The following is a 27679-nucleotide window of genomic DNA, read 5'->3' on the forward strand; positions in this document are numbered from 1 at the left end:
GGGGGGGGGGGGCCCCCTGCGCGGGGCAGGGCCCCCGCAGAGCCGGCACGAGCCCCCGGGTGCCCGGCTCTACCCCCACCCCGCGGTGCACCCCTTGGGCGCTCCCCGGGCAGGTCGGGGGCTCCTGGGGCAGGCACTCGGCCAGGGCCCCCGCTGTGCTGTGGGCACCAAGAGGGCTTTGCCCCGTGGGGTCTGGGTGGGGGGCGAGCGGGGGCAGCCTGGTTGGGCAGGGGCTCAGTCCCCACCCTGGCAGGTGGAGCATTTGGCGGGGAAGCAGGCACCCCAGTCTCCTAGTCTGCTTCCCCCTCCTCCTCCCCCTCCTCCTCCTCCTCCCTGGGGTTTCCACCCAGGAGCTGCGGTCTGGGCCCGGCGCTCCCTGGGGCTGGCCCCTGGCCCTTCTCTCCCGGGCCTGGCCTGCTTTCCGCTCCCTTGAGAGCGCGAAAACCCACTTCAGCCCATTGCACCTCTGCTTTGCCCCCGGCTTCTCTGGGGCCTCTGCTTTTGAACCCAAACTCCCCGTGCCTCTGGATTGGCCTCGGGGAGGGGAGGGGGTCCCAGGCTGCTGGCTGTCGGGCAGGAGGATGTGGGGTCAAAGCAGCTGCGTCCTGGCTTCTCCTAGAAGAAATGTCCCGGAGCCTCCGGCTAAAGGCCCAGGGAAGAGAGACTTTATAGTCAAGGGGAGACGGGGGGTAAAGAGCAATGCTGGAGCTGCCTGGGGGTTGGGGCTGGGGTGGCAGAGCTGTCCCTCTTCCTCGGATGGCAAACCCGGGCAGGGCAGGGCAGGGCAGGGCAGGGCAGGGCAGGGTGTGGGCCCGGACAAGCCGTCGGTGCAGTAGATGCAGTTTCTTCTCGTGAGCTATTAATGTTAACCACCCCTGTAATCCTAAACTCGCAGCCTGTAATTTACGGGCCGGCCGGCCTGTGTTCCCAGGGTAATTTCAAAGCGCGTGAGGTGTGGTCCCAGGAGAGCGGTCTTGCCCCTCGGTTGTTTGTCCCTGCAGCTCTCCTTACACCTGGCCCAGCCCGGATCATGGTGGGAATCCTGCAGTTGGCCGTCTGCGCCGGCGCTGCCAAAATCCTTGAGAAATAAGCCAAGGCTTTGGAGCCCCAGGTCCCTGCTCCCCGGGCAGATGCCTCTCCCCAGTTACGTTGAAATAGCCATGCTAGAGGAGCGCTCTCCCCTCCTGAAGCCCGTGCCCGGGAAGGGGCTGTGGGTTGGGGGCTGCAGCCCGGGGTGATGCTGGAACCATGGCTGGGGGCTCTTCCGCTTCTCATCGGTGGCTCTCGTGAGACGCCGTCGTGGCTGGGCTCTGCCTGCCTTGCCCTGGGTCATCTGCGGGGCTAAGGCCACAAGCCGACCCTAGACTTGCCGTAAGTCCGCGTGCATTTCCTGTTGCTCTTTCATCTTCCCAGGAGCAGGGAACGGCGGGGTCAGGATTCCCGGGTCCTGTTCCCAGCCGTGACATTGACTCTCACTCTGGCCTTGGTCTTGATGGCTGTAAACTGGGACCGTTCCAGCCCAACTCAGCCATGCCCGTTTGCGCAGCATGAAAGGATCTGGCTGGCACTGCTTGGGCACCTGGGAGCCGTGCCAGCTGGGGCCACTGCCAGGCAGGACAAAGGAGGACGGCAGGTTTGGGACCCTCCTTCTTTGTCATACCTGCCTGTTGCATCCTGACCCACTGGGGCATCGTTGCCTGCCTGGTACCCAGTGTGCCAGCAGCACTGAGTCCTGCCCGGGCTCTGGAGTACTGCTGAGACAATAAGTTGCGTATGCAAGTTGGAAAGCTTTCTATAGCGGGGGAGAGCCATTGACAAAGCTGCAGTCGGCCCTCACGGGAAGAGCCTCAGCCCAGCAGCAGCCCCAGAGCCCGGCCTTTTGCAGAGGTGCCAGCTTGCTCTGCCCTGGGTCAGTGCACCAGGCTCGAGCTCTAGTGAAGCCCCTGAGATCCTGGGCAGGCTCCTGTGTAGCCAGCGCTGCCTGGAGCAGGCGTGGAGCGTTTGCCTTCTCCTGCCGCGCGGCCGTCACCTGGCGGGCAGCGCCGAGCCCTGCACATTGCCCCAGCAGGCTCTGCTGCAGTAGGGGTGCAAGGCAGGCAGGAGTCTCGCATGTGGCACGTGTTGGAAACCCAGGTCAGACAGCGAGGGCTCTGCCTGGGATCCAGTCCCCACGCGCCTGCCATCCTGAGTATATATATAAAATAAGGCCCCAGAGCTCCCTCTCTCGGGGACTTTGTACCAGCAGTGCTCATCCTTGATCCATGGGGTGGATCCTGCGTGCGTCTGTGGGCCTGAGCCCCTGTCCTGGATCCAGCCCCCGACACACTGGAGCCATCTGGCATGCAGGGCTGCATCGCCCAGCCCGCGGCGCTCCCCACAGCTCTGGCAGTTTGGCAGCAGGGGGGTGGCAATTAATTTGACTCCCTGTTGCTAAATTCCTGGACCCGCAAGGAGCCCCCATGGGCCAGACAATGTGGCCCTGCAGGATCTGACCCCCAGCCTCGCTGGTGTGTGCTATTCTCTCTGGATGCAGTTGGATGGTTTGTAGCTGGAGGACTGAGCTGGGGCCGGGGAGAGCCAGCGCTTGCCCAGTTCAAGGGGGTTAATAGCTCCCATAGGAGCAGTGCAAACACCAGCAGCTCGTCCTCGCCTCCAGAGGAAGCAGATTCTGTAGGCAAAGTCCCTCCTGGGTTTCCTAAACCCACCTGGGATTCAGCTGGTCAGCATGAAGTGAAATGGAGGAGCCCCCGCCTGGCCGTGGTCCCTCACGGCCGTGATGCCCCCATGCTGCCAGTCTGTTGGCTTCGCAGTGGGAGGCAGCCTGCAGTCCTGGGTCCGTTGCAGGGGGGCAACGAGCCTAAGAGAGGGGGGAGGCATGGAGCTCGGCTGAAACATTTAGCGCGTCTCCCTTTGGTACGGCTGAGTCCTCTGTGTTTTGCCTGGCAAGACTGACCCCAGTCAGCGGTGCAAGTCCCGAGGCAGATGCCCATGACCCTGCACCCCGCTGTCTCCACTGGGTAAGGTTGGGGAGCGGGGGGAGTTGGAGAATGGGGCCAAGCCTGGAGCAGCCTCGTTGGTGAGGGATGGGGCAGGGCAGGATGGGGGTCCCTGCGCCCCAGTGCTGATGCTGAGCCCCTACAGTCTCTCTAGGGGTGATGCTGATAGGAGAGCTGGGGGGTTCTTGCCCCCCTAGGCCAGCAAGGGGGTGCCATGACCAGCACGGTTCCTTCTGTGCTCTGATGTGCACTAGCCCCTTGTGCCCTTGCTCCGAGCTCCCTCGAGCCGCTCCCACATGTCAGCCCTGCCTGGGCAGCCCTGGGTGTAAAGCCCTTGGTGCCTGCGTCTGCCTGGGCCGGGCGCACGTCCGGGATCCTCCTGGGAGTGGAGTCCTTGCAGATTCCTCCCTGGTGAGCCAGCCACCCCCCACCCTCTTGCTGCCGTCAGCAGGAGGATCTGGCTCCTCTTTCCCCACCTCCCCTCCTGCTCCGTCACCTTCTTGCCTGTTGCAGGGATAGGCCTGGAGGAAGCTGTTGCAACACCGGAGCTGAGCCAGGCCCAGCTCTGAGCCTGCTGGAGTCTTGCCCCAGGCTGGGACAGCAGCTTCCCCCTGGCAGCCCGGCTCTGCCCTGGCTCGGTGCAGCCTCTTGGTTCCCTTTGCACCCTGTGTCCTTCCAGCCCTGCCTGTGGGGGTGGGGGTCTCCTGATTTCTTGCAGACACTGAGGCAGAGCAGCTCCAAAGGCAGGGAGGGATCAGGGGAGGGTCCCTGTTCCCAGCACGGGCTTAGCGGAGCAGAGGGGCCAGCACTGGCCCCCCAGGACCCGTGCAGCTCTGCATTCCTGAGAGGCTAAGCACAGCAGGGAGGGAGGGCAAAGGAGCTGTGGCCAACATCTTAACCCTGTGATCTCCCCCTGCCCGTGAGCTGCATGAGGATGGGTTGCTCTGCCTGCTCCAAGCAGGCTCTGCATCGCTGGAAAGCAGCCACCTCTGGGGTGGAGCATCCATGCTGGGGTGGGGAGGGGGTTCCTCTGTGTACCAGGGAAGGGTGGCGCTTGCCTTGTGGGATCTGCGCCTGGGGACTAACGCACCGGGTTCAGTGTGTCTGGGGGTCCCTTCTGCGGGAGGACGGGGCAGCAGGGAGGGAGGTCTGGGGCAGGTGACTGCAGCTGGTCAGGTCTGGATTTGGGCTGGATCAGGGGAGTTTCAACTTGTGCCAGGGTCCTGTAGTGAGATAAGAGCCTACTACTGCAGCTGTTCTCTGGGTAGATAGGTGAGGCTGGGCTGCTGGCCTGGGGTGGGGGTGGCACTTAGGCGGCCTAACCAGCCACCAGCCCCCTTCCCTCGGCCGCGTGTGTGGGCGCTGGAGCGGTCCCTGCCCGCAGGGGCTCCTGGGCTGCAGCTCTTAGCCACGGGCTGCAACCGTGCCTGGGCACAGGGGTCCTGGCATCTCCCTGGTGCCAGGGATGGGCTCTGGCATACCCGCTCACCCTGCTCTGGCGGAGCAGGGGCTGTGGAGCCAGCATGGGCAGCTGCTCTTGATTTAGAGGCGGGACTCGCATTCCTGGCATAGCCGCGGCCACAAGGAATCTGCCTGGATTCCAGCCCTGCGGGGAGGGAGGGGACGGCTGCGCTGACCCTGGCCGGGCCGGCTGGGGCTGCAGCAGGGAGGCCGGGGCAGGGGCTGCGCGGGGATTGCCCGCCCCTCCCAGCTCTGCCCTGCGCCCCAGTATGCCCAGAGGCTCCTCGCCCTTGGGGGCAGGCGTCCGGGACAGGCTAGACATGGGTCCCCTCCTGCTACTGTCCTGGGTCCTCTCTGTAAGCCCAGTCTGAGCCAGGCCCCCGCGGTAGCAGCCTCCCCCTCGCGTGACTCGTCCCTTTGTGACACTTCCTGTGGCTCAACCTGGGGCTGGGGGGCAGGGAAGGGCAGAGCCGTGCCAATACCACGAGAGCCTGGCTCGCCTGTAGCTCGGGTCCGAGCAAGCGTGGCTTCGGCACGGGCTGGGGGGCGGATGGGGGAGGAGACCGCTGGAGCCTCTTGCTTGTGTGGCTTCTCCCTCGGGAGCCAGGCCACGGCCCCTTGTGAACACCCCTGCTCCATGCGCTGGGTTGGAGCCTCCTTTCTGCTCGGGTCTTCCTGGAGGAGCCTGTCCCCGACGAGGGGCTGCTCTTGGCCTTTAACGCCAAGGGGCAGAGCATTTAACAAAGAGCTCTTTTCTCCCCATTGCATGCAGTCATTTGAGCCGTCCGCCCTCCTCCAGTCCCCGTGGGCTCCTGGGTCTAGTGTTAAAAGCCAACCAGGAAGCGGCGAGAGAGGGGAGCTTCTTTTGCTGCACCAAAAAGAGGGTGCCTTGGTGCAAATGCTCCCCGCCCCCCTCGAAGTTCAGCAGCATCCAGGCTGTGGGGAGGGGTGTTATTCTGCACCTGGCAGGATGCACTGGTATCCTGGTCTCCGAACCACAGGGCTTCACACTTCTCACCCCCACACCCCCACATCCCGCCCCAGGGGTTTTATCTTGCACTGGGAGTGCCTGGGCTGCAGGGCAATGGCAGGATGGAGGGGTGGGATCCAACAGGGTGGGCTGGGCGGGGGCATCTCCGTCTCCCTGGGCATCACCTGGTTGTGCCCTTGCTCCTGTTAGCTTGGCACAGTGTCATCCCGGTTGCCCCCCTGCCCCCAACCTGGCACCAGCTAGGGGGTTTTCTGTCGTCTAGTGACACCGTGAATGCAACTCGCTGCTGCTTCCCCTTCCAGCAGCCCAACTTCTCCCCCCGCCCGCCTGGCTCCGTCTTGTCCTGCGTCTCAGGAAATTGTAGCTGCTCCAGTAACCCCAAACCGCCCCTTCCTGGTTCCCGATGGCTTCGCTCCCGGGTCGGGCGCCACGCTGGGAGCCCAGCAGGGATGCCTCATTCTCATGCTACAGGGAGCTCCGGGTTTGCTGCTTTTGGCAACAGACCCCCTCATCTCTGTTGCCTCCCTGGGGAGGAAGAGGGAGTGCCTGCTTGGAGCAAGCAGAGGGATGCTGTGCCCTCAGGGAGCAGCGATTTTTAAGGCATCAGAGCCCCCAGGGATAGGAGGCTCTGCAGAATACCCCCTGGAGCCCGGGGGCAGCAAAGGGGTTAACGGCCTTCACAAGCCACTTCCAGACTGTGGAGGCCAGAGAGCATCAGCTGCAGCAAGTGCAGGCAGGCCTGGCCCTGCTAGGGGAAGCTGCTGTGAGGCTGGGCTGCCCCAGGCATGAGCTCACTGCTTCTGCAATCTGCTGCTGCTCTTGGCAGAGTGCGGAGAAATGATGGAAGGAGAGGGCGGAGGCCAAGGGTCATAGAGGGACCTGCCAAGGCCCCTGATCCTGGCACTGCCACTGCCTTGTCAACATCCTCCTGGCCAGGGCTCCACAAAACCTCCCAGCCCAGCTAGGAAGCCCAGTGTCAGGTGTGGGGAACCGTGTCGGGGACCCGGTAGAGTAGCACTAACCTTCCCACCTTGCCTTCCACCAGCTCGCCCAGAAGTACGACCCACAGAAGGAGGCTGAGCTGAGGACATGGATCGAGAACATCACCGGGCAGCAAATCGGCCCCGACTTCCAGAAGGGGCTGAAGGATGGCGTCCTGCTCTGCGAGTGAGTCTGCTGGGGCCGGCGATGCTGTGGGGGGAGATTCCAGGGGATCGTGTCCGTCTCGGGGAGCTGCAAGCTCCCTGGGCTGGCCTCTCGCTGCCCCCTTCTCCAGCCCCTGCAGCATCTGAGAGCCACAGTGTGAGCTGCAGATGAGCTTGGAGGCTGGAAACCCTTCTCAGACCTAGCTCAGCCTGGCTTGGAGTTCAGTGGCAAGAGGCCTGCACTCAGAGCCTGTGAACAGGGCAGAGGCACTGCCTGCTCCCAGCTTGGCATGGCCCTTGTGCTCCATGATGTGATGCTGAGCTCCAGCTTGTGGACAGACACGGAGAGCTCTCGTGCCTTGCCCCAGCCATCCGGAGGGAATGGACTTCAGATGCATCGGTCTGGGGGCAAGGACCCTGCTTCCACCCAGGGCTGTGCATGCCTAGTGCTGCTCTAGTGGCCTGCAGGCACCCTGGCCTGGCTAGCAATGCCTCTGCCCTCCCCTAGGAGCTGGGAGAGCAGGCCGTCTAGGGGACCCCAAGCCCCCCGGGAGGCTGCACCTGGTAGAGAAGGCGTGCGATCCCAGGAAGGCTCCCTGCACCCGGGGGCTGTCCAGCCCTTCGATCTGCCTGCACAAAGGAGCACAGTGGGTCCAGGCTGTTACCAGGCCTGGGGCGATTCCTGGCATGGGCTTGGCTGGACAGGATGTTGCTTGAGGTTTCTCCACACTCTGCCTTGGCTCTGAAAACAAACACAATCTCCTTCCCACAAGTGGCTGCGGCTCAAATTCATAGGGAGCAAAACCTGAGCCTGTCCTGGCTGGAGCCGATCTCCACCCAGGGGAAGCCGCTCTGTCCTGCTCCGTCGAAGAGGCCCTTCCCGATGCCATGTGCATGGCCACTTCACTCAGGGGAGTTGCCTCTTGCAGCGAGGGGCTTCAGGGCTGCGTAACACCAACATGGCGATGCCAGTGCTTTCCTGGAAATAGAGAGGAGGGATTCATTAGTTCCTGTCTGCTGACTGCACCAGCGGCCGAGGTGGCATGGGAGGTGGATAAGCCCATGGGCACCAAACTCCTGCAGTGCTACGTTCGCACTGCAAGGGACAGCAGGACCCGGAGCTGGTGCAGGTGGATGCGGCCTCTAATTCTCCTTGCTCTGGTGCCAATGGCACCATCTCTCTGCAGGCTCATGAACAAGCTGAAGCCTGGCTCGGTGAAGAAGATCAACCGCTCGGCTCAAAACTGGCACCAGGTGGGTGGCTGGGCCTTGTGTCCCTGGAGCAGGCGGCCTGACAGGTTGCTGGCCCCGGCATTGCTGCTCTGGGAGCTGCGTCTCCAACAGGCTCCCGGCTCCTCGCCCTTCTCTCATGTGTCCTTATCCATGTTCCTCCCCAGCTGGAGAACCTCTCCAACTTCATCAAGGCCATGACCAGCTACGGCATGAACCCTGTCGACCTCTTTGAAGCCAACGACCTCTTCGAGAGTGGGAACATGACCCAGGTGCAGGTCTCCCTGCTGGCCCTGGCAGGCATGGTGAGTGCTAGGGAGGAGCACGGCAGCTTTGTGGCTGTAGGAGACATGGCTGTTCCTCTCCGTCATTTGTAGGCCATGCCACACCTTGCACCCACCCCAGACACCCCCAAGGGACCCTAGGGGTAGAATCTCGCTGCTCTGCCTGGGTCCCTGTGGTCTGCTTTGTGGGAGACTACAGCCAAGGACCCTGCCAGGCCCTGTCTCTGCCTCCATGGATGCTCTCAAAGGATGGCATTGGCCCCAGCCAGGTCCCCACTGGAGCAAGGACATTGCCTCAAGCTCATACGGACCATCTGCAGTGCATTGAGCCCCGCCACAGCACTCCCTATCCCAGCCTGAGGCTGTCCCCTCTGCTGTCCCTCCTGACCTTTTGAGGCAGGTGTTTAATAGCATTGAACCACCCCAGAGACAGCTGTATTCTTGTAGTGGAGAATGGATAGAGGCTTGAGGTGCCCTGAGGCTTGTCACAGATGACCTGAGGGCAGGGCTGATGAGCTGATCCAGATGAGTTTCCAGTCTCTGTACAAACCCCAGCACCGGAGGTCTTGTGCTTTGGGCCAGTCCCTGGCAGGCAGGAGATAACGGATGTGGTTGCCCCTGCACCTTGGTCCTGGGTGGGTTGGGAGCCAGGGGATGCTGGGGACAGTCTCTGAGGCTCTCGCCCTTTCTGGCAGGCCAAGACCAAGGGGATCCAGAGCGGGGTGGACATCGGAGTGAAGTACTCGGAGAGGCAGCAAAGGAACTTCGACGAGGCCAAGATGAAAGCCGGGCAGTGCGTGATTGGGCTCCAGGTGAGTGGATGCCCACGTCTCCTACTGCAGGGTCCTGGGGGGCACCAGGGAGAGAGAGCGCTGTAACCCTTTAGCACCTGAATTCCCTGCCCCCAGGCACAAGGGGGTCGAACCCTGTGGGAGTCCTCTAGTTACTAGCAAGGTCTTAACCCTCTGGCACCCTTCATCCTCCCCAACTGCCCAGGCTGTGCTGGCATTGCCCGTTCTGCTCCCCAGGGGCCAGGGACTGTTACAGCTGCTCCGCTCTGTTCCTTGGACAACCCTACCAAGCTTGGAGCATGGAGCTGGCTTCTCAGGGAGGCGTGTTGGGGGAGGAGAAGGACTGGGACAGTCTGGACTCGGTGACCAACTTACTGCCACCTTGCAGCGCGCAGCAAAGAGGCTTGAAAGCCCATCTTTGGGCTGGGGCTAGGACTCCCCATCTGGGGGACCTCCTACCCAGCTCTGAATGGGGAAGGTGTGGGACATGGTGGGGAGAGAAGGAGGGTTGGCCTCACTGTCTGGCACGGTGGTAGCCCTGGCTCCACGCCCTGTGGAGGGGGGGACTCCCAGTACTTCCAGGTTCTCACAGTCTCTCCTTGACTTCAGATGGGCACAAACAAGTGCGCCAGCCAGTCGGGCATGACAGCCTACGGCACCAGGAGGCACCTCTATGACCCCAAAAACCAGATCCTGGCCCCCATGGACCATTCCACTATCAGTCTTCAGATGGGTACCAACAAGTGCGCCAGCCAGGTAGGCAGGTGGGAGCAGACTGGTGTGGGGACCAGATCCTCCACCCACCACCACGCCTCTGGGGGTGCGTGGGGCAGGAAAGGCTGGATTCAGCTGGGATCAATCCAGTCCACAAACTAGATCCAGTTCTGGGGGAGGTCTTGTGGCCTGTTTCCTGCCTGTAAAACAGGATCTGTGATTTGTACCTCCCCCCTATAACCCTTGGGCCCACATAGATGGTAAGATCATGGGGGTTTCTTTGCTCGAGCCTGCCCAGCACCCAGTGCAAAGGGGGCCCACCCGCCCTCCAGCCAGTTTGCGAGCGCAGTGGTGTGACGCACGGTCTGGTTTCCCAGGTGGGCATGACGGCCCCCGGCACAAGGAGGCACATCTACGACACCAAGATGGGCACCGAGAAGTGCGACAACTCTTCCATGTCCCTCCAGATGGGCTACAACCAGGGAGCCAACCAGAGCGGCCAGGTCTTCGGCTTGGGCCGCCAGATCTACGACCCCAAGTACTGCCCCCAGGGCAACCCGGGCGACGCGGCCAACGCCGCCTGTGACGAGACCATGGACCCACCCGAGTACCACTACTACCGAGAGGAGGAAGAGAGTTACTGAGGGGGGGCCCTACCTAACCCCACCTAACCCCCTCCCGTCCCACCCTAGCTCACTCACAGATCCTAGTTGCCGGCAACATTCCAGCATCTCCCCTCTCTCTCTTTGTAAAACTCTTTTTATACTGAATCTTTTTCTAAGCAAGGAAACACCCCTCTGTGTAGAGAGAAGAGTTGGCTGTTTAGCCCCTTGGGAGCTGTCCCAAAGGGCAGTGCCCCCAAATTCAGCCCGGTAGTCTTCTATTAGGCAGGATTTTAGATGCCCATAAGTGCCCGTCTCCAGCCCTCCAGGACTGCGCGCACCTGGGAAGCGTTAGCAGAGCAGGGCGTGCAATGGATTGCAGCCTCCCAGCATTACAGGCCTGTGTTGCAACCGTGCGGCTGCTCCTTCATGCTCTGAAGGTGCCTTTGGAGGCTGCCTAGCCAGGGCTGGGCGGCAGCTGGGGATTGAGGGCATCTGATAAACAGGATGCAATTGGGAAGGGCAGGCCAGGCCAGGGAACTTCAGAAGGATGGGAGGCAAATCCTGCTGCGTCAGCTCTATTAACTACTGCATCTCTTCCAAGCTCTCATGGGGACCAATGAAAATATATATCTTTCTATACATATATATATTTTTTATCGAGGCCAAAAGCAAAGCCCAAAAGCTGTGCTCTCCTGTGTATGTGTTTTTTGGGTTTTTTGTGTTTTTTTTTTTAAAGGGAAGCAGACTAGCAAGGCATTGTGAAGCTAGGGACCAAGTTTATCTGCTCTTCATCTCTATTCCAAATAGTCCAGTGCTCCCTGAAGAAGAGAGAAGGAGAAATTTTAACCGGCCCAGACGCAGGGGTGGGGGTCTGAGTCTGCTGCATTATTTATGGCAGGGTCAGGCCTCAGGAGGCTGGATATGTTCACCCATATCGGATGGATATGGGTGACCCAACGGATGGATATGGGTGACTCAATGGATGGATATGTTGCAATGGCAGTGGTTTTTTACAGATGTTTTTTAATACAGCTGCTCTTCCGGCTAAGACTCGCTCTATTTAAACCTCCAGGAAATGTCTTGCGTGCGTCTGGCCTTGCCGGCACTCTCATAGATTCGTAGATGTAGGGTCGGAAGGGACCTTGCAGATCTTCTAGTCTGACCCGCTGCCCCGGGCAGGAGAGAGAACTGGGCTCAAATGACCCCAGTTAGGTCATTGTCAAGCCTCCTCTCTTGGGACGCCGGCTCCCCATACTGCCTTCCAGGTTAGGCTTGTCCAAACCAGCCCCTCATTGCTGGGAGGCCGTGAGCCCCTAAGAACTGGATGGGACGTCTGCCTTGGTGGCAGCCAGGAGCCTGGCGATGGAGACTCCCTGGGCTCCTGGAAGACCAAGTGCCACGCATTCTTCCCGAGGTGGAGGTGCCTCTGGATGTGGTGGCTTGGAATTTTTTTTTTTAATTTTTTAATAAAATGTGAAATGTAATATTTGAACATGGGCAATAAACGCTTTAGAAAGGATGGGCCGTGCTGCCACGTGTGTGACAGGATGACTGGGGAAGGGGGCTGGCTCAGCTGCTTCACTATAGCCGTGGGTGGGGGTGCCCCTTGGGTTGTTGGAAGAACGGCGTTCCTCCTGCTGGCTGTTGCCGCTTGATATGCGACTGACTGGAAAGCTGTTAAGTGTCTATTTTGGCTCCCCAACTTGGTCCTAGCAGTAAATGCTCTGCTGATTCCAAACCGGATGATAGCTTGAAAGGGAATAGCTGCATTGCAAAGAAAGCCCTATTCCTACCATGAGGTCGGGAACCCCAGACCTAGAAACCCATGCAGCTGGGGGTAAGGCCCCTTTAAGACTCAGCACGCCTTCTTCTGCCCCGCCCCTTTGAGGTATATAAGACCGGGGCCAGGGATCAGCTCAGATGGTGTCTGGGCAGCGGAGCAGGTCGTAGGGGTTGTGGCTGCTTAGGACTAGGGCAGTAATCCTCAACTGCGGTGCCACCAGCTCCTTTCAAGGGTGATGCACAATGTTAGCCCTGTTCGGTTTGCAAACCTGATGAGCAGGGATCCTGGTTTTCTCTGATTAAAAAAAAAAAAAAAATCCCCAATTTTCAGTTAAAAACCCCCAAAAAACTCCAAATCCACATTTTTCCATGATTAAAACAAAACACCGCTAATACGTAGATGAAACACCGCTATAGCTATATCTGTGTATTAGCGGTGTTTCAGCAAATACATCGATACATCCATAGCGGTGTTTCATTTGAATCACGGAAAAATGTGGATTTGGGGTTTTAAACCGAAAGCTGGGGATTTTATCTTTTTAAATCGAAGAAAAGCAGGATCCCTGCTGATTCAACCCAGGCGGAGAAAGGCCGCAGTTGCGACTTCCTGAGTTCCTTTTTTTGAAAACAAGTTAGTTTAATTTGCTTTTCTGCCCAAGGCGGGGCTTTGAGCCTGGCCAGGCCGCCTCGAGTGGAAGGAGGTGGGGAGCTGCTGCTGGAGGGTGACTTGATGAGAGACGGGTTGTGGGACGGGTCGGCGCAGCAGCCTCCTGCGTCGCTGCTTGGGTCAGCGCAGGACGGGCACCTGGACGGGGGTGACTCGGCGAGAGGCTCCCGGGCGTTAGCGGGGCGGGAGGGAGCGGCACGTCTCCCTCGGCGGAAAGAGTTGAGCCCGTCAAAATGGGTACGCGTCATTGAACAGGCTGCGCGCCCCGGCTTGCCGAGCTGGCTGCTGGCCCTGCGGAGGCAGCCCCAGGGCCCACGTCTGGCTTCAGACGGCTCAGGGTGCGCACCGGGGTGGGCAGACCTGCTCCGAGCCCCTGCGCGGCTCCGGCATCTGCACGGAGCAAGTCAGGTAGGGACTGAACGAGCGTTGAACACGGTGCGCAAAGACCCGCTCTCAGCAGCAGCCACCGGGGAAGACCCCAGAGGGACCCAGGGTGATGCCAACCAGCCGGGCATCACCGGTGGGATCCCAGCTGGATGGCATGAAACCAACACGGCGGGCAATGGTGCGAAGACCTGCACTGGGATGGGGCTGGGACCCCTTGCAGGGAGGTTGCCGTTGCCCTTGGCGCCCATGCCCATGCCCATGCCCATGCCCATGCCCATGCCCATGCCCAGGGGTGGCCCATGCTCTGCCCATGAAGGGCCCTGGGGCAGGGAGCTTGACCCCAGCTCCCCTTTTCCTGCGGGCCCTTTAAGAAGCACTCTGTGACGTCAGGTGGCCGGCTGTAGCCGCGCCCCCGGCAGCACGAGGCTACTTTGTATCAACGACCAGTGACGTAAGCTGGGGGCGGGGCTTGCGGAATGATCAGACTCGCCCGGCCGGTGGGGAAGCGGGGGCTGCTCTTAAAGGGGCCGCGTCGGAGCAGGTAAAGGGGAGGGGAACAGGTGAGATGGGTGCAGGTAGAGGGCAGGGTGGGGGGCACAGACAAGCGGTGCCCTGCCAGGTGCCCGGGCAGGGAGGTGGCTGCGGCTGCAGCAGCTGGAGGGCAGAGCATCCTTCCAGCTCACGGGGGGTGCAGCTGGGCAGGGCTCTTGCCTCTGCACCTTGGCTGCCCACCAGCCCTGCCTGTGGTGCGGGGCAGAGCTGGACATCCCCCTACTGCAGAGATGCGGCCTTGGCATCCTCGCTTCCTGGGCTGGAGCCGGAACAAGCCGTCCCTGGGGCCTGGGCTCTGCAGTTCAGCCCCTGGGATGCCCCTGGGGGCACTGGGAGAAGGGGGCATCAGCGCCCTTGGGGCCCATCAGCCTCAAGCCAGAGGAGGAGGAGCATCGTGCTGGTCCGGGTGGCAAAGAGGGATCCAAGGGAAGTGGGAGGAAGGCCTTGGGGGGTCCTTGCTGCACAATGGGGGTGAGCCCCACCGTTCCCAGCCACCTGCTCCCCTGCATGGTCACGGGCACAAGTGCAGAGCGAGCGCGAGCACCGCCGCCACGCAGGGTGCAAGGATAATTGTGCAAGGCCCCCAGGGTGCTGAGCCCTGATAAGGGGCCCCAATACCATCAGAGCAGGGGCTGAGGGCTCCGCCCTGGAGGCAGCACTTCCTGAGACCGCGGCTCACCGCTCTGGGCCTGGCTCTTGCCTTCCGAGCAATAGCTGCCTCTGCCCAAGGTGCTTTGGGGAGTTGTGAAAGCTTTCATTAGCCCAACTTGAGTAGCTGGGAAAAAAGTTCTGTGCAAGTTTTCGGGCACAAGCCCCCTTCCCTGACCTCCACCTGAAGCCCCTCGTTGCCCTGGGCTTCACGGGGCGCGATCGAGTGTGGAGCAGGCGGCTTGTCCCGTGGCCTAAGCAGCCCTTGCAGAGAGCTGCGGGTTGATTGCAAGCCGGCCGGCAGGATGGAGAGCTGCAGAGGGAAGGCAGCCAAGCTGAACACAGCGGCTCTTGTTCTGTTTTGCTGCATCTGTGTTGGGTTCGAGTGCTCGCACGATTTGGGGCTGCCCTTTATTTCTTGCTAAGCCTTCCCGGCGGCTGCGAGCGGGCCGCGGCCAGCTTTCCAATGGAGCAGCCTGGGCGCAGGGGATGCCCTGGGGTGGAGTCACAAAAGACATGGATAAACTCAGAGTCCAGCAGAGAACGACACTAATGAACCAAGGTTTATACAACAGGCCTGGGGGGACGGGGCTGGAAGAGCCGGATGATTTAGTCCGGGGAAGAGAAAACTGCGGGGGTGGGAGCTGATACCCCTTCCCATGCCTGAAGGGTTGTTACAAAGAGGATGGTGACAGGCTGTTAGGGGACGGGGCAAGGAGCGATGCCTTAAATTGCAGCAAGGGATAAGTTCGAAAGCCCATTGCGTGCAAACACAAACCTGACGTGCCAAAATAAACACGTTTAAAATTTGTAATGCTCGTTAAGTTAATGAGGATGAAACGACGTGGCATGTACAAGCAACCCTTGAGGGTGGGTCAGCGCTGGAACAGGGAGATGTGGGGTCTCCATCCTAGAAGGCTTCTCACAGCAGGTTGGGTAGGGATGCGCCCGCCTTGAGCAGGGCGCTGGAGACTGCGACCTCCCACCAGCCCGACTTGGCGATGATCGCACAGGCTCCTTGCTCTGGATCTTCTTGCTTGCTTTTGGCAGGCTGCTTAGGAGTGAGGAGAGCACTTACAGCTGTGCTTCGGGCCAGCGACTGATGCAAGCACTCCTCAGATCAAGCATCTAAGGGCCGCTTGGCTGGGAAATAACCCGTATTATAACTGGGCCTCTTTTCAAGCCTAGCCGCTGGGATCTGGGCTTCTGGAGACTCCCAGTTTGCATCTTTTCCTGTAAATAATTGATGTCTCGGTGGTCAGCAAGTAGCTGAAAACCACGACCCCGGCAAACCCCAGAAGCAAAGGGCAGGGAGAGGTAATGAAAAGAAGCTTCTGGGATATTCCTGGAACAGAGAGGATAAAGCCACGGGTCCGGTTGCGAATAGCGCTGGATATTTGGCTTCTAACTTACTCCTTGCTGCAGAGGCCAAAGGAGTCCATGAGCTTCCTGGTACCTAGAACGGGGGTGGGATATGTGTGTGCGTGTGTACACGTATGCATGGGGTGTGTGCAAGCATGTGTGTGTGCATACATGTTTATGTGCATGCATGTGTGTGTGTGAGCCCGAGCCCCTTGAACTGTAGCTAACTTGGTGTCCCGTGCTGCTGCTTGCTTTCTGTCTGTGCTCTGACCCGCGGGTTCGGGGACAGGCGCCCGGTCTCCTGGGCTCTTTTCTCCGCTCTGCCACCGCCTCCCTGGGCCCAGGTCCCGTGCCCTTCTGGGGGCGTCTGAAACGGGATCTCAAAGCTCACTTTGTGCTGGGCTGTGCCATGTGATTAGAGAGATTTCCTAGAGCCGTAATCCTGCCCTGCCGAGGCACCTGCTTATCCCCTTGGCAGGGAGCTGCCGATTAAGCCCCAGAAGCAGGGCACTGCTGTTGCTCAGCACAGGGTGCCGTACCTGGCCGGCAGCCAGCCCCTTCCCTGCAGCAGCTCCCAGTCTGGGAACTGGGGGCTGTTGAGCCGCGATGGGCCAGGCACTGAGCTCGCCTGGGAAGCAAGCAGCTACTTGACTGGTGAGGGTGCCCACACGCCAGCTTTGCATATGTGACACTGAGGGCGAAGGTGTCGACATCTCTCCACAAAGGGAGGCGAGGGGGAGAGGTGAGTTTGCTGCTTGGGTGACACAATGCAGGTGGTGAAACCGGGCAGAGCCGGCTGTTTGGCGGGGGCCCAGGAGCCCTCTTAGCTCTTCACAGAGGAGCTGGGCTCTCACCACATGCGTATGCGCCTCTGGTTTCTGCAAGGGGCTTTAGGCTCCGGTCCTCTTCGAACCCCACCTGCAAACCCACAAGAACCCCTCCCCCCACCACATGCAGCTGCAACAAGCTGCTGCCTTTGGTTTCCCAACTGCAGTTATTTCATAAAACCATAAAAAAATGAGGGTTGAAAGGAGCTCAGAAGGTCACATCAATCCAAGCCCCTGCTCCAAGCAGGACCAGCCCCAACTCCGTCATCCCAGCAAAGACTTTGTCTAGCCGGGTCTTAAACACCTCCAAGGATGGCGCTGCCACCACCTCTCTGGGTATACCAGTGCTTCACCACCCTCCGAGTGAGAGAGTTTTTCCTAATATCCAACCTCAACTTCCCTTGCTGCAACTTGAGCCCATTTGTTGCGGTGTGCTGGCTTCCACCCCAGAGGTGGCTGCATTTCAGCGGTGGGTAAAACGATCAGCGCTGGCGAAAGCACCCTGTCTTCCTCTGCGAGGTTATCGGCGCAGCTGGGCCCCATGGAAGGCAGATCTTTTAGGATGCTGGGTGGTATCTAGGGAGAATAAGGTATCACTATGGGCTTGATTCAGAGCCCGTCGATGTCTGCGAGAGCCTTTCTATTGATTTCCCTCGGCCAGGGCTGTGCAATAGATTTCCCCCTCCCCTCCCTATAATAAGCTCTTTTCTGTAATGTCTTCAGCGCCGTCTTGTCCTTCCCTGAGCCTTTGCCTGTAGAGCGGGGAGGGGAGGGGAGGATCAGCCGGACTTGCTCCGAGAATGAACTTTTCCGCTGACTCGGCCGTCCAGGCCGCGATGATCCTTCGACGCAAGCAGCTCAGCCGGCCGCCCTCGTTCGGGTGCCTGGAAGCGTTGAGCCCAGCCTGTGCTCACCTCTTGTCAGGCCGCGGTTCTTAGCTCAGCCGGGGACTTGTTAGGGGCTGAGCAGTGGTGAGGGCCCGTTGCTGAAATGCAGCCACCTCTGGGGTGGAAGCCAGCACATCGCCACAAACGGTGCTCGGTGCCAGGGAGCTCTGATCTCCGGCGTGCGGGCGGGGGTCTCGGTGTCTGACTCGGGGGCTGGCAGGGGAGGCTCGGGGCAGCAATCTGCAGCTGCTGCTGTTAGCGTCCGTGCTTTGACACAACCGCTCAGCAGAGCTCACAGGGCCTAGCAAAGCGGGGCCGGATTGCGAGCTTCGCTTCTCAGAGGGAGAAACTGAGGCACGAGAGTGGGACGGGGCGGGGGGGAGTTGCTCCCCCCCACTCCACCAAGTGGACCCCCTCCAGGTCGGGACAGGGCTGCTCTGAGGATCAGGAGAGACCCCCTTGCCCTTGGCTGGCAGAGACGTCCCTGGCTCTGTCGTATCCCGTTCCCAGCAGGCTGCAGAGAGCTCAGCCGGCTGGGGCTCCCGGCGCTGAACCGAGGCATTGTCCCGTCAGAGCGAAAGAGCCGGCTCTGTTCTCCCTTGGCCGGGAGCTCCCCGGGGTCAGGGTGAGATGCGGGCTGGGGGCTGCTTGCCAGCTGGATGCTCATGCCCAGGGCATCTGGCGCGGCCCCGGGGTGGCAGGGCAGGGACAAAGCCGCCCTGTGCAACTGGGTGCTGGCAGGGCTCCTGTGCTGGGGGCCACATTACCAGCCCGGGAACAGGTCAGCTCCGCCGGGCCCTTTTGCCCCTCTCTACGTTCCTCGGCATCACCCTGCGTTTCCACGGCAGCGCCCACCCCTCTCATTAAAGATCGTTTAGCCCATGTGCGAGTGGCAGGCAGGGTCCACGTGGAGCCAGCTCATGGCTTGGGGGGGTGGGGGGGATCACAATGCAGCCCGGGGTGCCAAAGGTGGCAGCCCCCAAAGCATCTCCCCACCCGTCGTCGGCTGCTAGTGACCCCCGGACTGGGACAGTGTCCCCCCGTGCTCCTGCTCTTGCCCCGCTCCCCTGTTGGGTCAGGCCGGGACTGGCGCGATTGCCTGGCACCTCCATGCCCGCCTTTTCCTGACCGGCTCCTTGCCCCCAGCAGTGCCCGGCGGCCCCAGCCATGGGCTTCAGGACGCAGCTGGGCCTGCTGCTCTGGAAGAACTTCACCTACCGGCGCAGGCAGACGGTGAGTCCCTTGGGCAGCCCTTGGTACCCGGGCCGGGGGAACGGCCCTTCACCCACCCCCAGCTGCCATGTAGCATCACCCTGGGAGAGCAGGGAGGCCACACTGGAGACCACCAAAGCAATGGTGTCGGTGCCTCCCCCCACACCCGGTGGGCACAGCGGAGGTGTGGAGCAGTGCCCTGGGCTGGGGCAGGGTTGCACTGAGATGCCCAAGGCCGGGGGCATGGGCTAGCAGGGCCCCAGCTGGTACCACGCAGCCAGGGACAGCCGCCCCCCTGCTTCCCTCATGCAGCCTGTGCATCTCTCCCCAGAGCCAGCTGGCCATCTCCGTGCGCCAGTCGCACCCGCCTTTCGAGCAGCACGAATGTGAGTGCTCCCCACCGTCCTCGGCCCAGCCCGGGTTCAGCCTCTGAGCTCTTGGCTGGAGTCCAGGGTGGAGGGTCCCTGCGGATCCCTCCCTCGGGGGTGAAATCCACCCCGTGCCGTGCGGCCAGCCTTGCTGTCGTGGGTGCTAATGTCTGGGCTGGAGCTGGGGAGGGGGGAGAGAGACACCGCTGCCACCCGCCCTCCTCCTTGGCCTCCTGCCTCTCCTGCACTGCACCCCCCTCTCTCCGCAGGTCACTTCCCCAGCAAGGCTCTGCCCTCTGCGGGGACCCTGCCCTGGATTCAGGGCATCATCTGCAATGCCAACAACCCCTGCTTCCAGTACCCGACAGCTGGCGAGACGCCAGGCACGGTGGGGAACTTCAATGGGTCCATGTGAGTGTTGTGCCCACACCCTGCCTAGCCTGGGGGGGTACCAGCTGGTGAACAGTGGCTGCCCCTGTCTCCTTCTTGGGGATGCCCTGCTGTGCCATGTCCTGGGAGCCGGTGCCCCCATCACACCCTGGTGGGAGGGGGTGGCAGGATGGGGAACCCCCCTGGGCTCAGAAGAACCCTCCCCCTTGAAGCTAACTGGGGGGGGTCTTTGCAAGGCCGCACCCCGCTCTGACCCACACCCCCTGGATGCCGTGGTTCCCAGGCTCCTGCTTGGTCTGAGCCTGTGCCACCCATGCAATGCTCCTGGAGGAGTCTGCTGGGGTACAGAGGCTCCCTGGGTTGCATTGGGCACGGGGGAGTCCAGTGCATGTGGGGGGGTCTCCACCCCAAGCCAGCTCAGGGGGTCCCAGCCTCTCTGGGGTGGTGCAGGGTCCATGGGGAAAGTTGGAGCCTAGGTGTGGAGGCCCCTGGAGCCGGGGGTCTGCAGAGGGGCCCAGCCCGTTTCCTCTCTCTTTCTCTCCACCCAGCATCTCCCGCCTCTTCGCCGATGCCCGACGGGTGCTGCTCCACGCCGACAGCCAGCAGGCCCTCAGCCACCTGGCCCAGCTCCTGCCCGCCCTGCGCCGGCTCCGTGGGGACGAGGCACAGTGGACAGGTGAGGCTGTGACCGCCCCAGGCATCCTTGCCAGCGGTGCTGAACCAGGGTGGGGGGTAGAGCCCAATGCAGCAGGTGCCCAGCTCATCCCTGGCCAGGTCCAAAGCTTCCCTATAGCTTTCTGCCAGGCAGCTGGATCCCAGGAGGGCTCGGCCATAGCAGAAGTGCAGGGGAACCCACTGGGTAGGGGCAGGGGGCACAGGACAGCCCGGGACTGATGGAGGGAGACCAGGCATTAGGGCTTGGCTGCTGCTTCCTTCCCAGCCCCCGCCTGACCCTGTTCCTGCACCCCCAGCGCTGCCGGTCCGGGGCTATCTGAAAGCAAATGAGACCTTCTCCGAGTTCCTCCGTGCCAACGCCTCTGCGCCCCCCAGCCTGGCCGACCAGCTGCTGGGGGCCCGGCTCAGCCCACGTATTGTGAGTGTGGCCCTTGAGGGGGGTGCCCGGGCCCTGATCCTCCATGAGGATGCTGTTGCTGGGGGGGTTCAGCCCTGCACCGCTGTCCCCAGGCATCGGGCACAGCTAACAGGGTGCCCTCCCCTCCCCAGCTCTCCCTCGCCACCTCCGGCTTGTCGCTGCAGGATGTCGTCTGCAACGCCTCGGTGCTGGCAGAGGTCCTGGTGGTGCCAGGTGCCGGTGCCTTGGGGACCCTGCAGCCCTGGCTCTGCTCCCTGCCGGCCCCCACGCTCCAGGCCTTGGAGCGCAGCTTCCTCTCGCAGGTGGACGTCACCCGAGTCCTCGCGGTAGGTGGGCACGGGGCAGGCGCGCCCAGACTGCCTGGAAGGGGGTTGTTATGGGGCCTGCCTCAGTGCCCATGGGGAGCAGGACCGAGCCCCTGGCAGCGTCCGGGGTCCTGCCCTGCATGGTCAACTCTCCTGCCCCCGGCCCTGAGCCTCGGCAGAGAGCAGAGCACCCTCCACCTCCGCTGCCTCCCGGGGACCCTCGCCAGCTGGGGCAGAGACGGAGGCTGTGAGAGGGGCCGAGGTCCCCATTGCTCACGGGTGCTTGTCCCCCACAGGAGTGGCTGGGCTCCGGGGCGGATGACGTGGCCGGCACCGTGGAAGCCCTGGCGGCTGTTCTACGGGGTGTCGAGACCCTGGCCGAGGAGGTAACGCGGCGCTGGCTCCGGAGGGGAGCAGGGGTTGGGGGTGGGGAGCGGTGAAGAAGCTCTGGGAGGGGTCCCCCTGCCCTTGGGGGTCTTGGGGTGCTGCAAGACAAGGGACCCCTGTCTGCAGCAGCGGTGGGCACCCCTTTCCTGCCCCAAAACTCCTCCCCTCCCAGGCAGCTCAGACCCAGCTGCTGCCCTCTGAGCCGGCCGGTGTCCCCCATTGGTCAGTGCCGCTCCCCCTCCACCAGGTCTCGGCCATGCGCAGCTTTGCAGACCTCCGGCGGGAGCTGGGGGCGCTGGGCGGCAGCACGTCCCCACGGGGCGCCTTCGCGGCCCTGTCCCGCCTTGCCTGCGGCCACGCCAACAGCACCGGGCTCCGCGTCCCCTCCCTCAACTGGTACGAGGACAGCGACGTCCGCGCCTTCCTCAGCCGCAACAGCTCCGAGCCCCGGGCCGTCGCCTTGGACAACGGCACCAGTGAGTTGGGGGGGCAGGGAGGGCTCCTCTCCCCTCCAGGCCTGGGTACGGGGTGCTGGGGGCTGATGCAGTGGTCGGAGCCCAGGCTGGGGTCACGGACCCCTCTCGAGCAGCTGCGGGAGACAGCGGGGGTGACGGTGACCCCCCTGGGTAACCTGGCTTAGGCTCAGTTTGGGGGCTGGGGGAGCAGGGTTGTGCCCAGTGGTGGAAGAGGCCTTGAATTTGGGGGGATTAGGTGGCTGGGGTGCGGAGGAGGAAAGAGCAGGGGGGGGGGGGAGCTGGACTTGGGAGGGGGTAGCACGGCTTGGGGCAGGGGAGCGCTGTAGAGGGGGGCGAGGGGTGCCAGCCACCTGGGCATGCCAGGGCAGCATCACCCCCCGCTCCGCAGACCCCTACTGCAAGGAGCTGATCCGCAGCCTGGAGTCGAACCCGCTGTCGCGCATCCTTTGGCGCAGCATCAAGCCCCTCTTTGTCGGCAAGATCCTCTACACCCCGCCCAGCCCCGGCACCCGCAGGATCATGGCCGAGGTGGGCGGACCTGGGGGCTGGGGGCATCAGAGCCCAGCTCTAAAGACCACCAGCCTCCAGGATCGGGGCCTCTGGGCACCTCTCTCTCTGCCCTGCAGGGGCGGGAGGGGAAGCCTCCGAGCTGCGGGCGGGGGGTTTAGGTGGGCACCGCCTCACCGAGCCCTTCGTCCCTCCTGGCCCAGGTGAACCGGACCTTCCAGGAGCTGGCTGTGCTGCGGGAGGTGGGAGGCGCCTGGCAGGAGCTGGGGCCCCAGCTTTACACCTTCCTCAACAGCAGCATGGAGATGCAAGCCCTGCAGGTCCGTCCTCACCCCGCAGCCCCTCCCTTCGGCCCGGTGCCCCCTGCACCAGGTACCCGGGATGGGGCTCATGGCCTGCTGGAGATGGGAGCGCTGGGGGTGCAGGGGCATCCACATGGAGGGTCTGGAGGTGGAGATCCAGGGAAGGCGGGCACGGGCAATGGGGCAAGCAGCCCAGGCAGGGGTTGGGGGGCACGGAGCATGGCTGGGGGCCCCCCCTGAACCCCTGTCTCTCTGCAGGAGCTGCTGGGGGCACCTGCCACCGCCCCCCTCCTGGCCCAGCGCCTGGCAGGCACCTCCTGGAACCTGTCGACTGTGCGGGACTACCTGGCGGGGCCGCGGGGCTGGCGTGACACCTACGCTGAGCTCGACCAGGTCCTGGGCACCCTCAGCCAGTTCATCGAGGTGCGCCCCCCTCCCCACCGCCCCCCCCGGGTCCTCCTCATGCCCCCGGCGCCCGGCTGAGGCTCTCCCCTCTTGCCCGCAGTGCGTCTCCCTGGACAAGATCGAGGCGGTGGGCTCCGAGGAGGAGCTGGTGTCGCGGGCGCTGGAGCTGCTGGAGGCGCGCCAGTTCTGGGCCGGCGTGGTCTTCCTGCCGCCCACCGGCAATGCCACGGGGGACCCGGCCCCCCACATCCGCTACAAGATCCGCATGGACATCGACGACGTCACGCGCACCAACAAGATCAAGGACAGGTGCGTGCTCCCCCCCGCCCCATGCTACCACCCCCTGCACAGGGCTGGGGGATGAGGGAGGAAGGGCGGTTGGGCATCCTCCCCAGTCACGCTCCCCGCTCCCCAGGTTCTGGGACCCCGGCCCAGCTGCCGACCCCTTCAGCGACCTGCGCTACGTGTGGGGGGGCTTCGTGTACGTGCAGGACCTGGTGGAGCAAGCCGTCACGCGGGTGCTGACCGGCACAACCCGGCGCACGGGGCTGTACATGCAGCAGATGCCCTACCCCTGCTACGTGGATGATGTGTGAGTAGCTGCGGGCTCCCCGCTCTGTGCCCGGGCTCTGCAGGGTCCCTCCTGCAGCCGGGAGCACTCCCTGCCCCCCCCCACGCTGTGCCCCGTTCCCCGTGGGAGCCGGGGGATGCCCCTGTGTTTAATCCCGCTGGGGGTGGGGGCAGAGATCGGCCTGTGGCCCTGCTTGGGGGGCCTGAGCATTGGCTGCAAGGTGGGTCTGTGTCTCCCACCCTGCCGAGTCTCACCCCCGGGTTCATCACCCCCAGGTTCCTTGGGGTGCCGAACCGGTCGCTGCCCCTGTTCATGGTGCTGGCCTGGATCTACTCGGTGGCCATGATGGTCAAGGGCGTCGTGCACGAGAAGGAGGCGCGCCTGAAGGAGACCATGCGGATCATGGGGCTCAGCCGTGGCACCCTCTGGCTCAGCTGGTTCCTCAGCAGCTTGCTCCCCTTCCTCCTCAGCTCCGGCCTCCTCGTCCTCATCCTCAAGGTGCCCCGCAGGGTGGGGGGGGTCCAGGCATGGCCGTGTGGGGAGCTCTGCAGTTGGCTTTGCATGGGGGCTGGGAGGCCGGGGTGGAGGGGCTCAGGCTGGGGTGAGCTGGGGTCGTGGGGGGCCAGGGGCGCGGGCAGCAGGGCTGGTGATGGAGGGGCTTGCGCAGGCTCTGACCTGCCCCGCCGCCTGCCCCCCGCAGCTGGGGGACATCCTGCCCTACAGCGACCCCGCCGTGGTCTTCCTCTTCCTGGCGGCCTTCGCGGTGGCCACCATCGCCCAGTGCTTCCTCCTCAGCACCTTCTTCTCCCGCGCCAACCTGGCCTCGGCGTGCGGCGGCATCATCTACTTCTCATGCTACCTGCCCTATGTGCTGTGCGTGGCCTGGCGCGACCGCGTCACCTTCCCACTCCGCGTCCTCGTGGTAAGGGGGCTCCGGCACAACCTCCCTCCCTCCCTCCATCCTCCCATGAGTCCCCCGGCATTAATGGGACCCCCACCGAGGACCCCCCGCTGCCTGCACACAGCCCTGCTGGTCCCCAGGGCTAGCAACCCCGAGGCCTGGGGGGTGGTTGTGTGCCAGCGCTGAGCCCAGTGCCCTGAGTGCCCCGAACTGGGGTCCTGGGACTGGGCGGTGGATGCCAGGGAGATGCTGGGATGGCACAGCTGTCTCAGGTGTCCCAGGCAGGTGGAGAAGGTGGGTGGGCTGGGGCAGAGGGGTGGAGTGGGGGGCACCTCTGCCTGGTGCTAGGCTGTGTCTTGTAGCTGCATCCTTAGTGTCTCTGAGATGGGCAGGTGCCCCCAGGCTGCGGTGCCGGCGGCTGGGTCTGGGGTGTGCCCGGCTGCCGTTCCACCTCCCGTTCCCCCGTCAGAGCCTCCTGTCCCCGGTGGCGTTCGGGTTCGGCTGCGAGTACTTCTCCCTCTACGAGGAGCAGGGCGTGGGCACCCAGTGGTACAACCTCAACGCCAGCCCCGTGCAGGGCGACCCATACAACTTTGCCACGTCCGTGGCGCTGCTGCTCGGGGACGCATGTCTGTACGGCCTGGCCACCTGGTACATCGAGGCTGTCTTCCCAGGTCCGTGCGTCAGGGCTGGGAGGGGATTTGCAGACCCGGGGGCTCCCAAGCTCTGTAATAAATTCCTCTCCTTCGTTTCTGCCATGCATAGCTCATGGATGAAAGAGTGGTGGTTGTCAGTAGGGTTCAGAGTTAACAGGCTACTGTGGAATGAATGGGAGCAGCTCCTGTCTCCCAGAGCATACCGCTCCTTGCCCTCTGTACCCTTGAGCATGGAGCCCAATGCACACAGGGAGCAGGATGGCGAGCGCTGGCACCCGGCCCCCTCCCCTTAGTCCCTCGCCTGCCCATTTTACCGACCCCACCTCTCTGCTCTCCCCCAGGCCAGTACGGGATTCCCAAGCCCTGGAACTTCCCCTTCTTGCGGAGCTACTGGTTCGGCGAGTCTTCCCTGGAGGGGCAGGTGCCCTACCCCACCAGTGCCCCCAGCTCTGCCAAAGGTACTATTCCTCACCCCACCTCCGGCCCCTCTGCCCCAAGAGGCTCTGCCCTGGCCTATGCACTGGCAGCGTCCCTTAGTGGCTGGAGCGCCAGGGCTGCGGGCGGGAGAGCTGTGCTTCAGCCCCCGCCTGGGGAGGGCAGTGGGGTCTCGTGGTCAGGGGCAGCTGCAGTGTCACGATGCCAGGCAGGGCTAGCAGGGGGGCAGGCCAGCAAGGAGGGGGTCTAGGGTAGCCACCCTGTACAGCTTCACCCCCTTCCTTAGCCTCCAGAGACGAGCCCCAGCTCAACCCCAGGCCAGAGCCCGGAGCCCAAGGTGGCAACCCCAGTGCCAGTCAAAAGGGCACTGCCCTGCGGGCTGAAGGGCCGGGGCGACCTGGGTGCCTCGATCAAGGAGGGTCTGGGTGGTTGGAGTCCTGCCCTCCTGGCCTCCCCTGCCCCGTGCCTGCTGAGCCTGCCCCCCCTTGCAGTGCTGGTGGAGGAGCCGCCCGCAGGGCTGGAGCCCGGGGTCTCCATCTGCAACCTGGTGAAGATTTACCGCGGCAGCAGCCGAGCGGCCGTCAACGGGCTGAGCCTCGACTTCTTCGAGGGCCAAATCACCTCCTTCCTGGGCCACAACGGAGCAGGCAAGACCACCACCATGTGAGTTGGGCAGGGGCCTGGGGAGGGGGCAGGACTGGGCCCGGGGGGGTTGTGCCGGCCCCTGCCACATGTATACGTGCAGCCAGGAAGCCTGGGTCCTCTTCCCAGCTCTGCTACTGAGCCGCCCTGTGACCATGGGCACTGTGGTTTGTTCACGCTGAAACCTACTGGCAAGTGCCCGGTTTTGTGCCTTAGTTTGCCCACCTGTGATATGGGCAGAAGAAGCTGAAGCTGGCTCTGGGGAGTGCTCTGAGCGCTGCATGGAGTGGCTGGGGTTTGGGAGGGTCTCATGAAGTGCTAGGAGCTGCACGGCCAGAATCGGATGAGGAGGATCCCCTGATGGGGCTGGCCCGATCTTGCCGTGATCTGGTCCCTGCTGGCCTGGTGCTTTGTGGATTCGGGTGGGGGGAGCTGACTCTTCCCTTGCTTTACCCCCTGCACCCTCCTCTCCCCTCCCAGGTCCATCCTGACCGGCCTCCTGCCCCCCAGCGCAGGCACGGCCTACATCCTGGGCCGGGACGTGCGCTCGGAGATGGATGCCATCCGGAGTACCATGGGCGTGTGCCCGCAGCACAACGTCCTGTTTGACATGTAGGTGTGCGGAGAGGGGAGGGCAGGGCGTGCAAGGGTCATGGTCCCTAAACTGGGGGGCTGTCGGGGCTCCTGGGGTCCCTTCCCAGCCCTGGGAGGAGCGTGGATGTCAGTACCCGACCCCCCACGTGCCAGCCCTGCCTGGACCGGCCCGTCTGTCCCTCCGTCTCCCCAGCCTGACAGTGGAGGAGCACGTCTGGTTCTACGGGCGCCTGAAGGGGCTGTCGGGGCGGCAGGTGGCGGCGGAGACAGAGCAGCTCCTCCGGGACGTGGGGCTGCCCCACAAGCGGCGCGAGCCGACCCGCTGCCTCTCGGGCGGCATGCAGCGCAAGCTCTCCGTGGCCATCGCCTTCGTGGGCGGCTCCAGGGTGGTCGTGCTGGACGAGCCCACGGCCGGCGTCGACCCCTACTCCCGACGCGGCATCTGGGACCTGCTGCTCAAGTATCGCCAAGGTCTGAGCTGGCTGCGGGCGCGGGAGTGCGGTGGGGCAGGGGCTTTCCCCCTCCGTGCCCAGGGAAACCGAGGCAGGGCCCGGAGGAAGGCGAGAGGGAAGTGGAGCAGTGCGAGACACCGTAATTGAGATGGGCCTGATCCTGGTCCGTGGCTGGTCTGTGCCCCGGGGTTCATGCTCGCTAAAGGCAAGGAGCTTGGCGCTGGGCCCCGGGGGCAGGAGGGAGCGGCTCCCAGATTGCAGTTTGCTTGCTGGGGGGCATGAGATGCAATGGCAGGAGGGGCTTGCGGCCACGTGGGGTGTCTCCGTGCCTCCGATCCACCCTGCGGGCTGCAGTCCATCTGTGCTTGCTGCTGGGGCCCCCGTGGGAGTCGCCTCTGCCCTGCCCCAGCCCTGCAGGTGGCACAGGCAGAGCCATGCGGGTCCCTGCGTGCCCTGGTCCAGCAGCCCCCAGCGGCTGAGTGGGGCCAGAGGCTGCCCACCCCCCGCAATTGCTCATGCCCCTGCTGCCCCCCCAGGACGCACCATCATCCTCTCCACCCACTACATGGACGAGGCAGAGCTGCTGGGCGACCGCATCGCCATCATCGCGCAGGGCCGGCTCTGCTGCTGCGGCTCCCCCCCCCTTCTCCAACC

The 27679-nt window shown here is 63.2% G+C and overlaps 2 protein-coding genes across 2 annotated transcripts in view; both read left to right on the plus strand.

Moving 5' to 3' along the window:
• Positions 1–11752, plus strand: part of CNN2 (calponin 2) — a 12274-nt gene extending 522 nt beyond the window's left edge. The window contains exons 2-7 of the mRNA XM_006017562.2: positions 6494–6615; positions 7781–7847; positions 7991–8128; positions 8803–8919; positions 9508–9654; positions 9990–11752. Coding sequence (XP_006017624.1) covers positions 6494–6615; positions 7781–7847; positions 7991–8128; positions 8803–8919; positions 9508–9654; positions 9990–10256 — 858 coding nt within the window. The 3' untranslated portion in view covers positions 10257–11752. The remainder of the gene's footprint in view (positions 1–6493; positions 6616–7780; positions 7848–7990; positions 8129–8802; positions 8920–9507; positions 9655–9989) is intronic.
• Positions 11753–13529: 1777 nt separating this feature from the next.
• ABCA7 (ATP binding cassette subfamily A member 7) overlaps positions 13530–27679 on the plus strand; it is a 26871-nt gene continuing 12721 nt past the window's right edge. The window contains 23 exon segments of the mRNA XM_025196555.1: positions 13530–13594; positions 18479–18566; positions 18823–18927; positions 19179–19320; positions 19848–19975; positions 20271–20392; positions 20524–20718; positions 20994–21083; positions 21332–21560; positions 21949–22088; positions 22271–22387; positions 22628–22792; positions 22875–23083; positions 23190–23366; positions 23621–23843; positions 24046–24267; positions 24716–24920; positions 25244–25360; positions 25829–26000; positions 26460–26591; positions 26767–27044; positions 27562–27677; position 27679. The exon segment at position 27679 is cut by the window's right edge and continues 125 nt beyond it. Of these exon segments, the coding sequence (XP_025052340.1) occupies positions 18497–18566; positions 18823–18927; positions 19179–19320; positions 19848–19975; positions 20271–20392; positions 20524–20718; positions 20994–21083; positions 21332–21560; positions 21949–22088; positions 22271–22387; positions 22628–22792; positions 22875–23083; positions 23190–23366; positions 23621–23843; positions 24046–24267; positions 24716–24920; positions 25244–25360; positions 25829–26000; positions 26460–26591; positions 26767–27044; positions 27562–27677; position 27679 (3355 nt within the window). The 5' untranslated portion in view covers positions 13530–13594; positions 18479–18496.

This window comes from Alligator sinensis, unplaced genomic scaffold (assembly GCF_000455745.1).
Source record: "Alligator sinensis unplaced genomic scaffold, ASM45574v1 scaffold1295_1, whole genome shotgun sequence".
Taxonomy (NCBI): domain Eukaryota; kingdom Metazoa; phylum Chordata; order Crocodylia; family Alligatoridae; genus Alligator; species Alligator sinensis.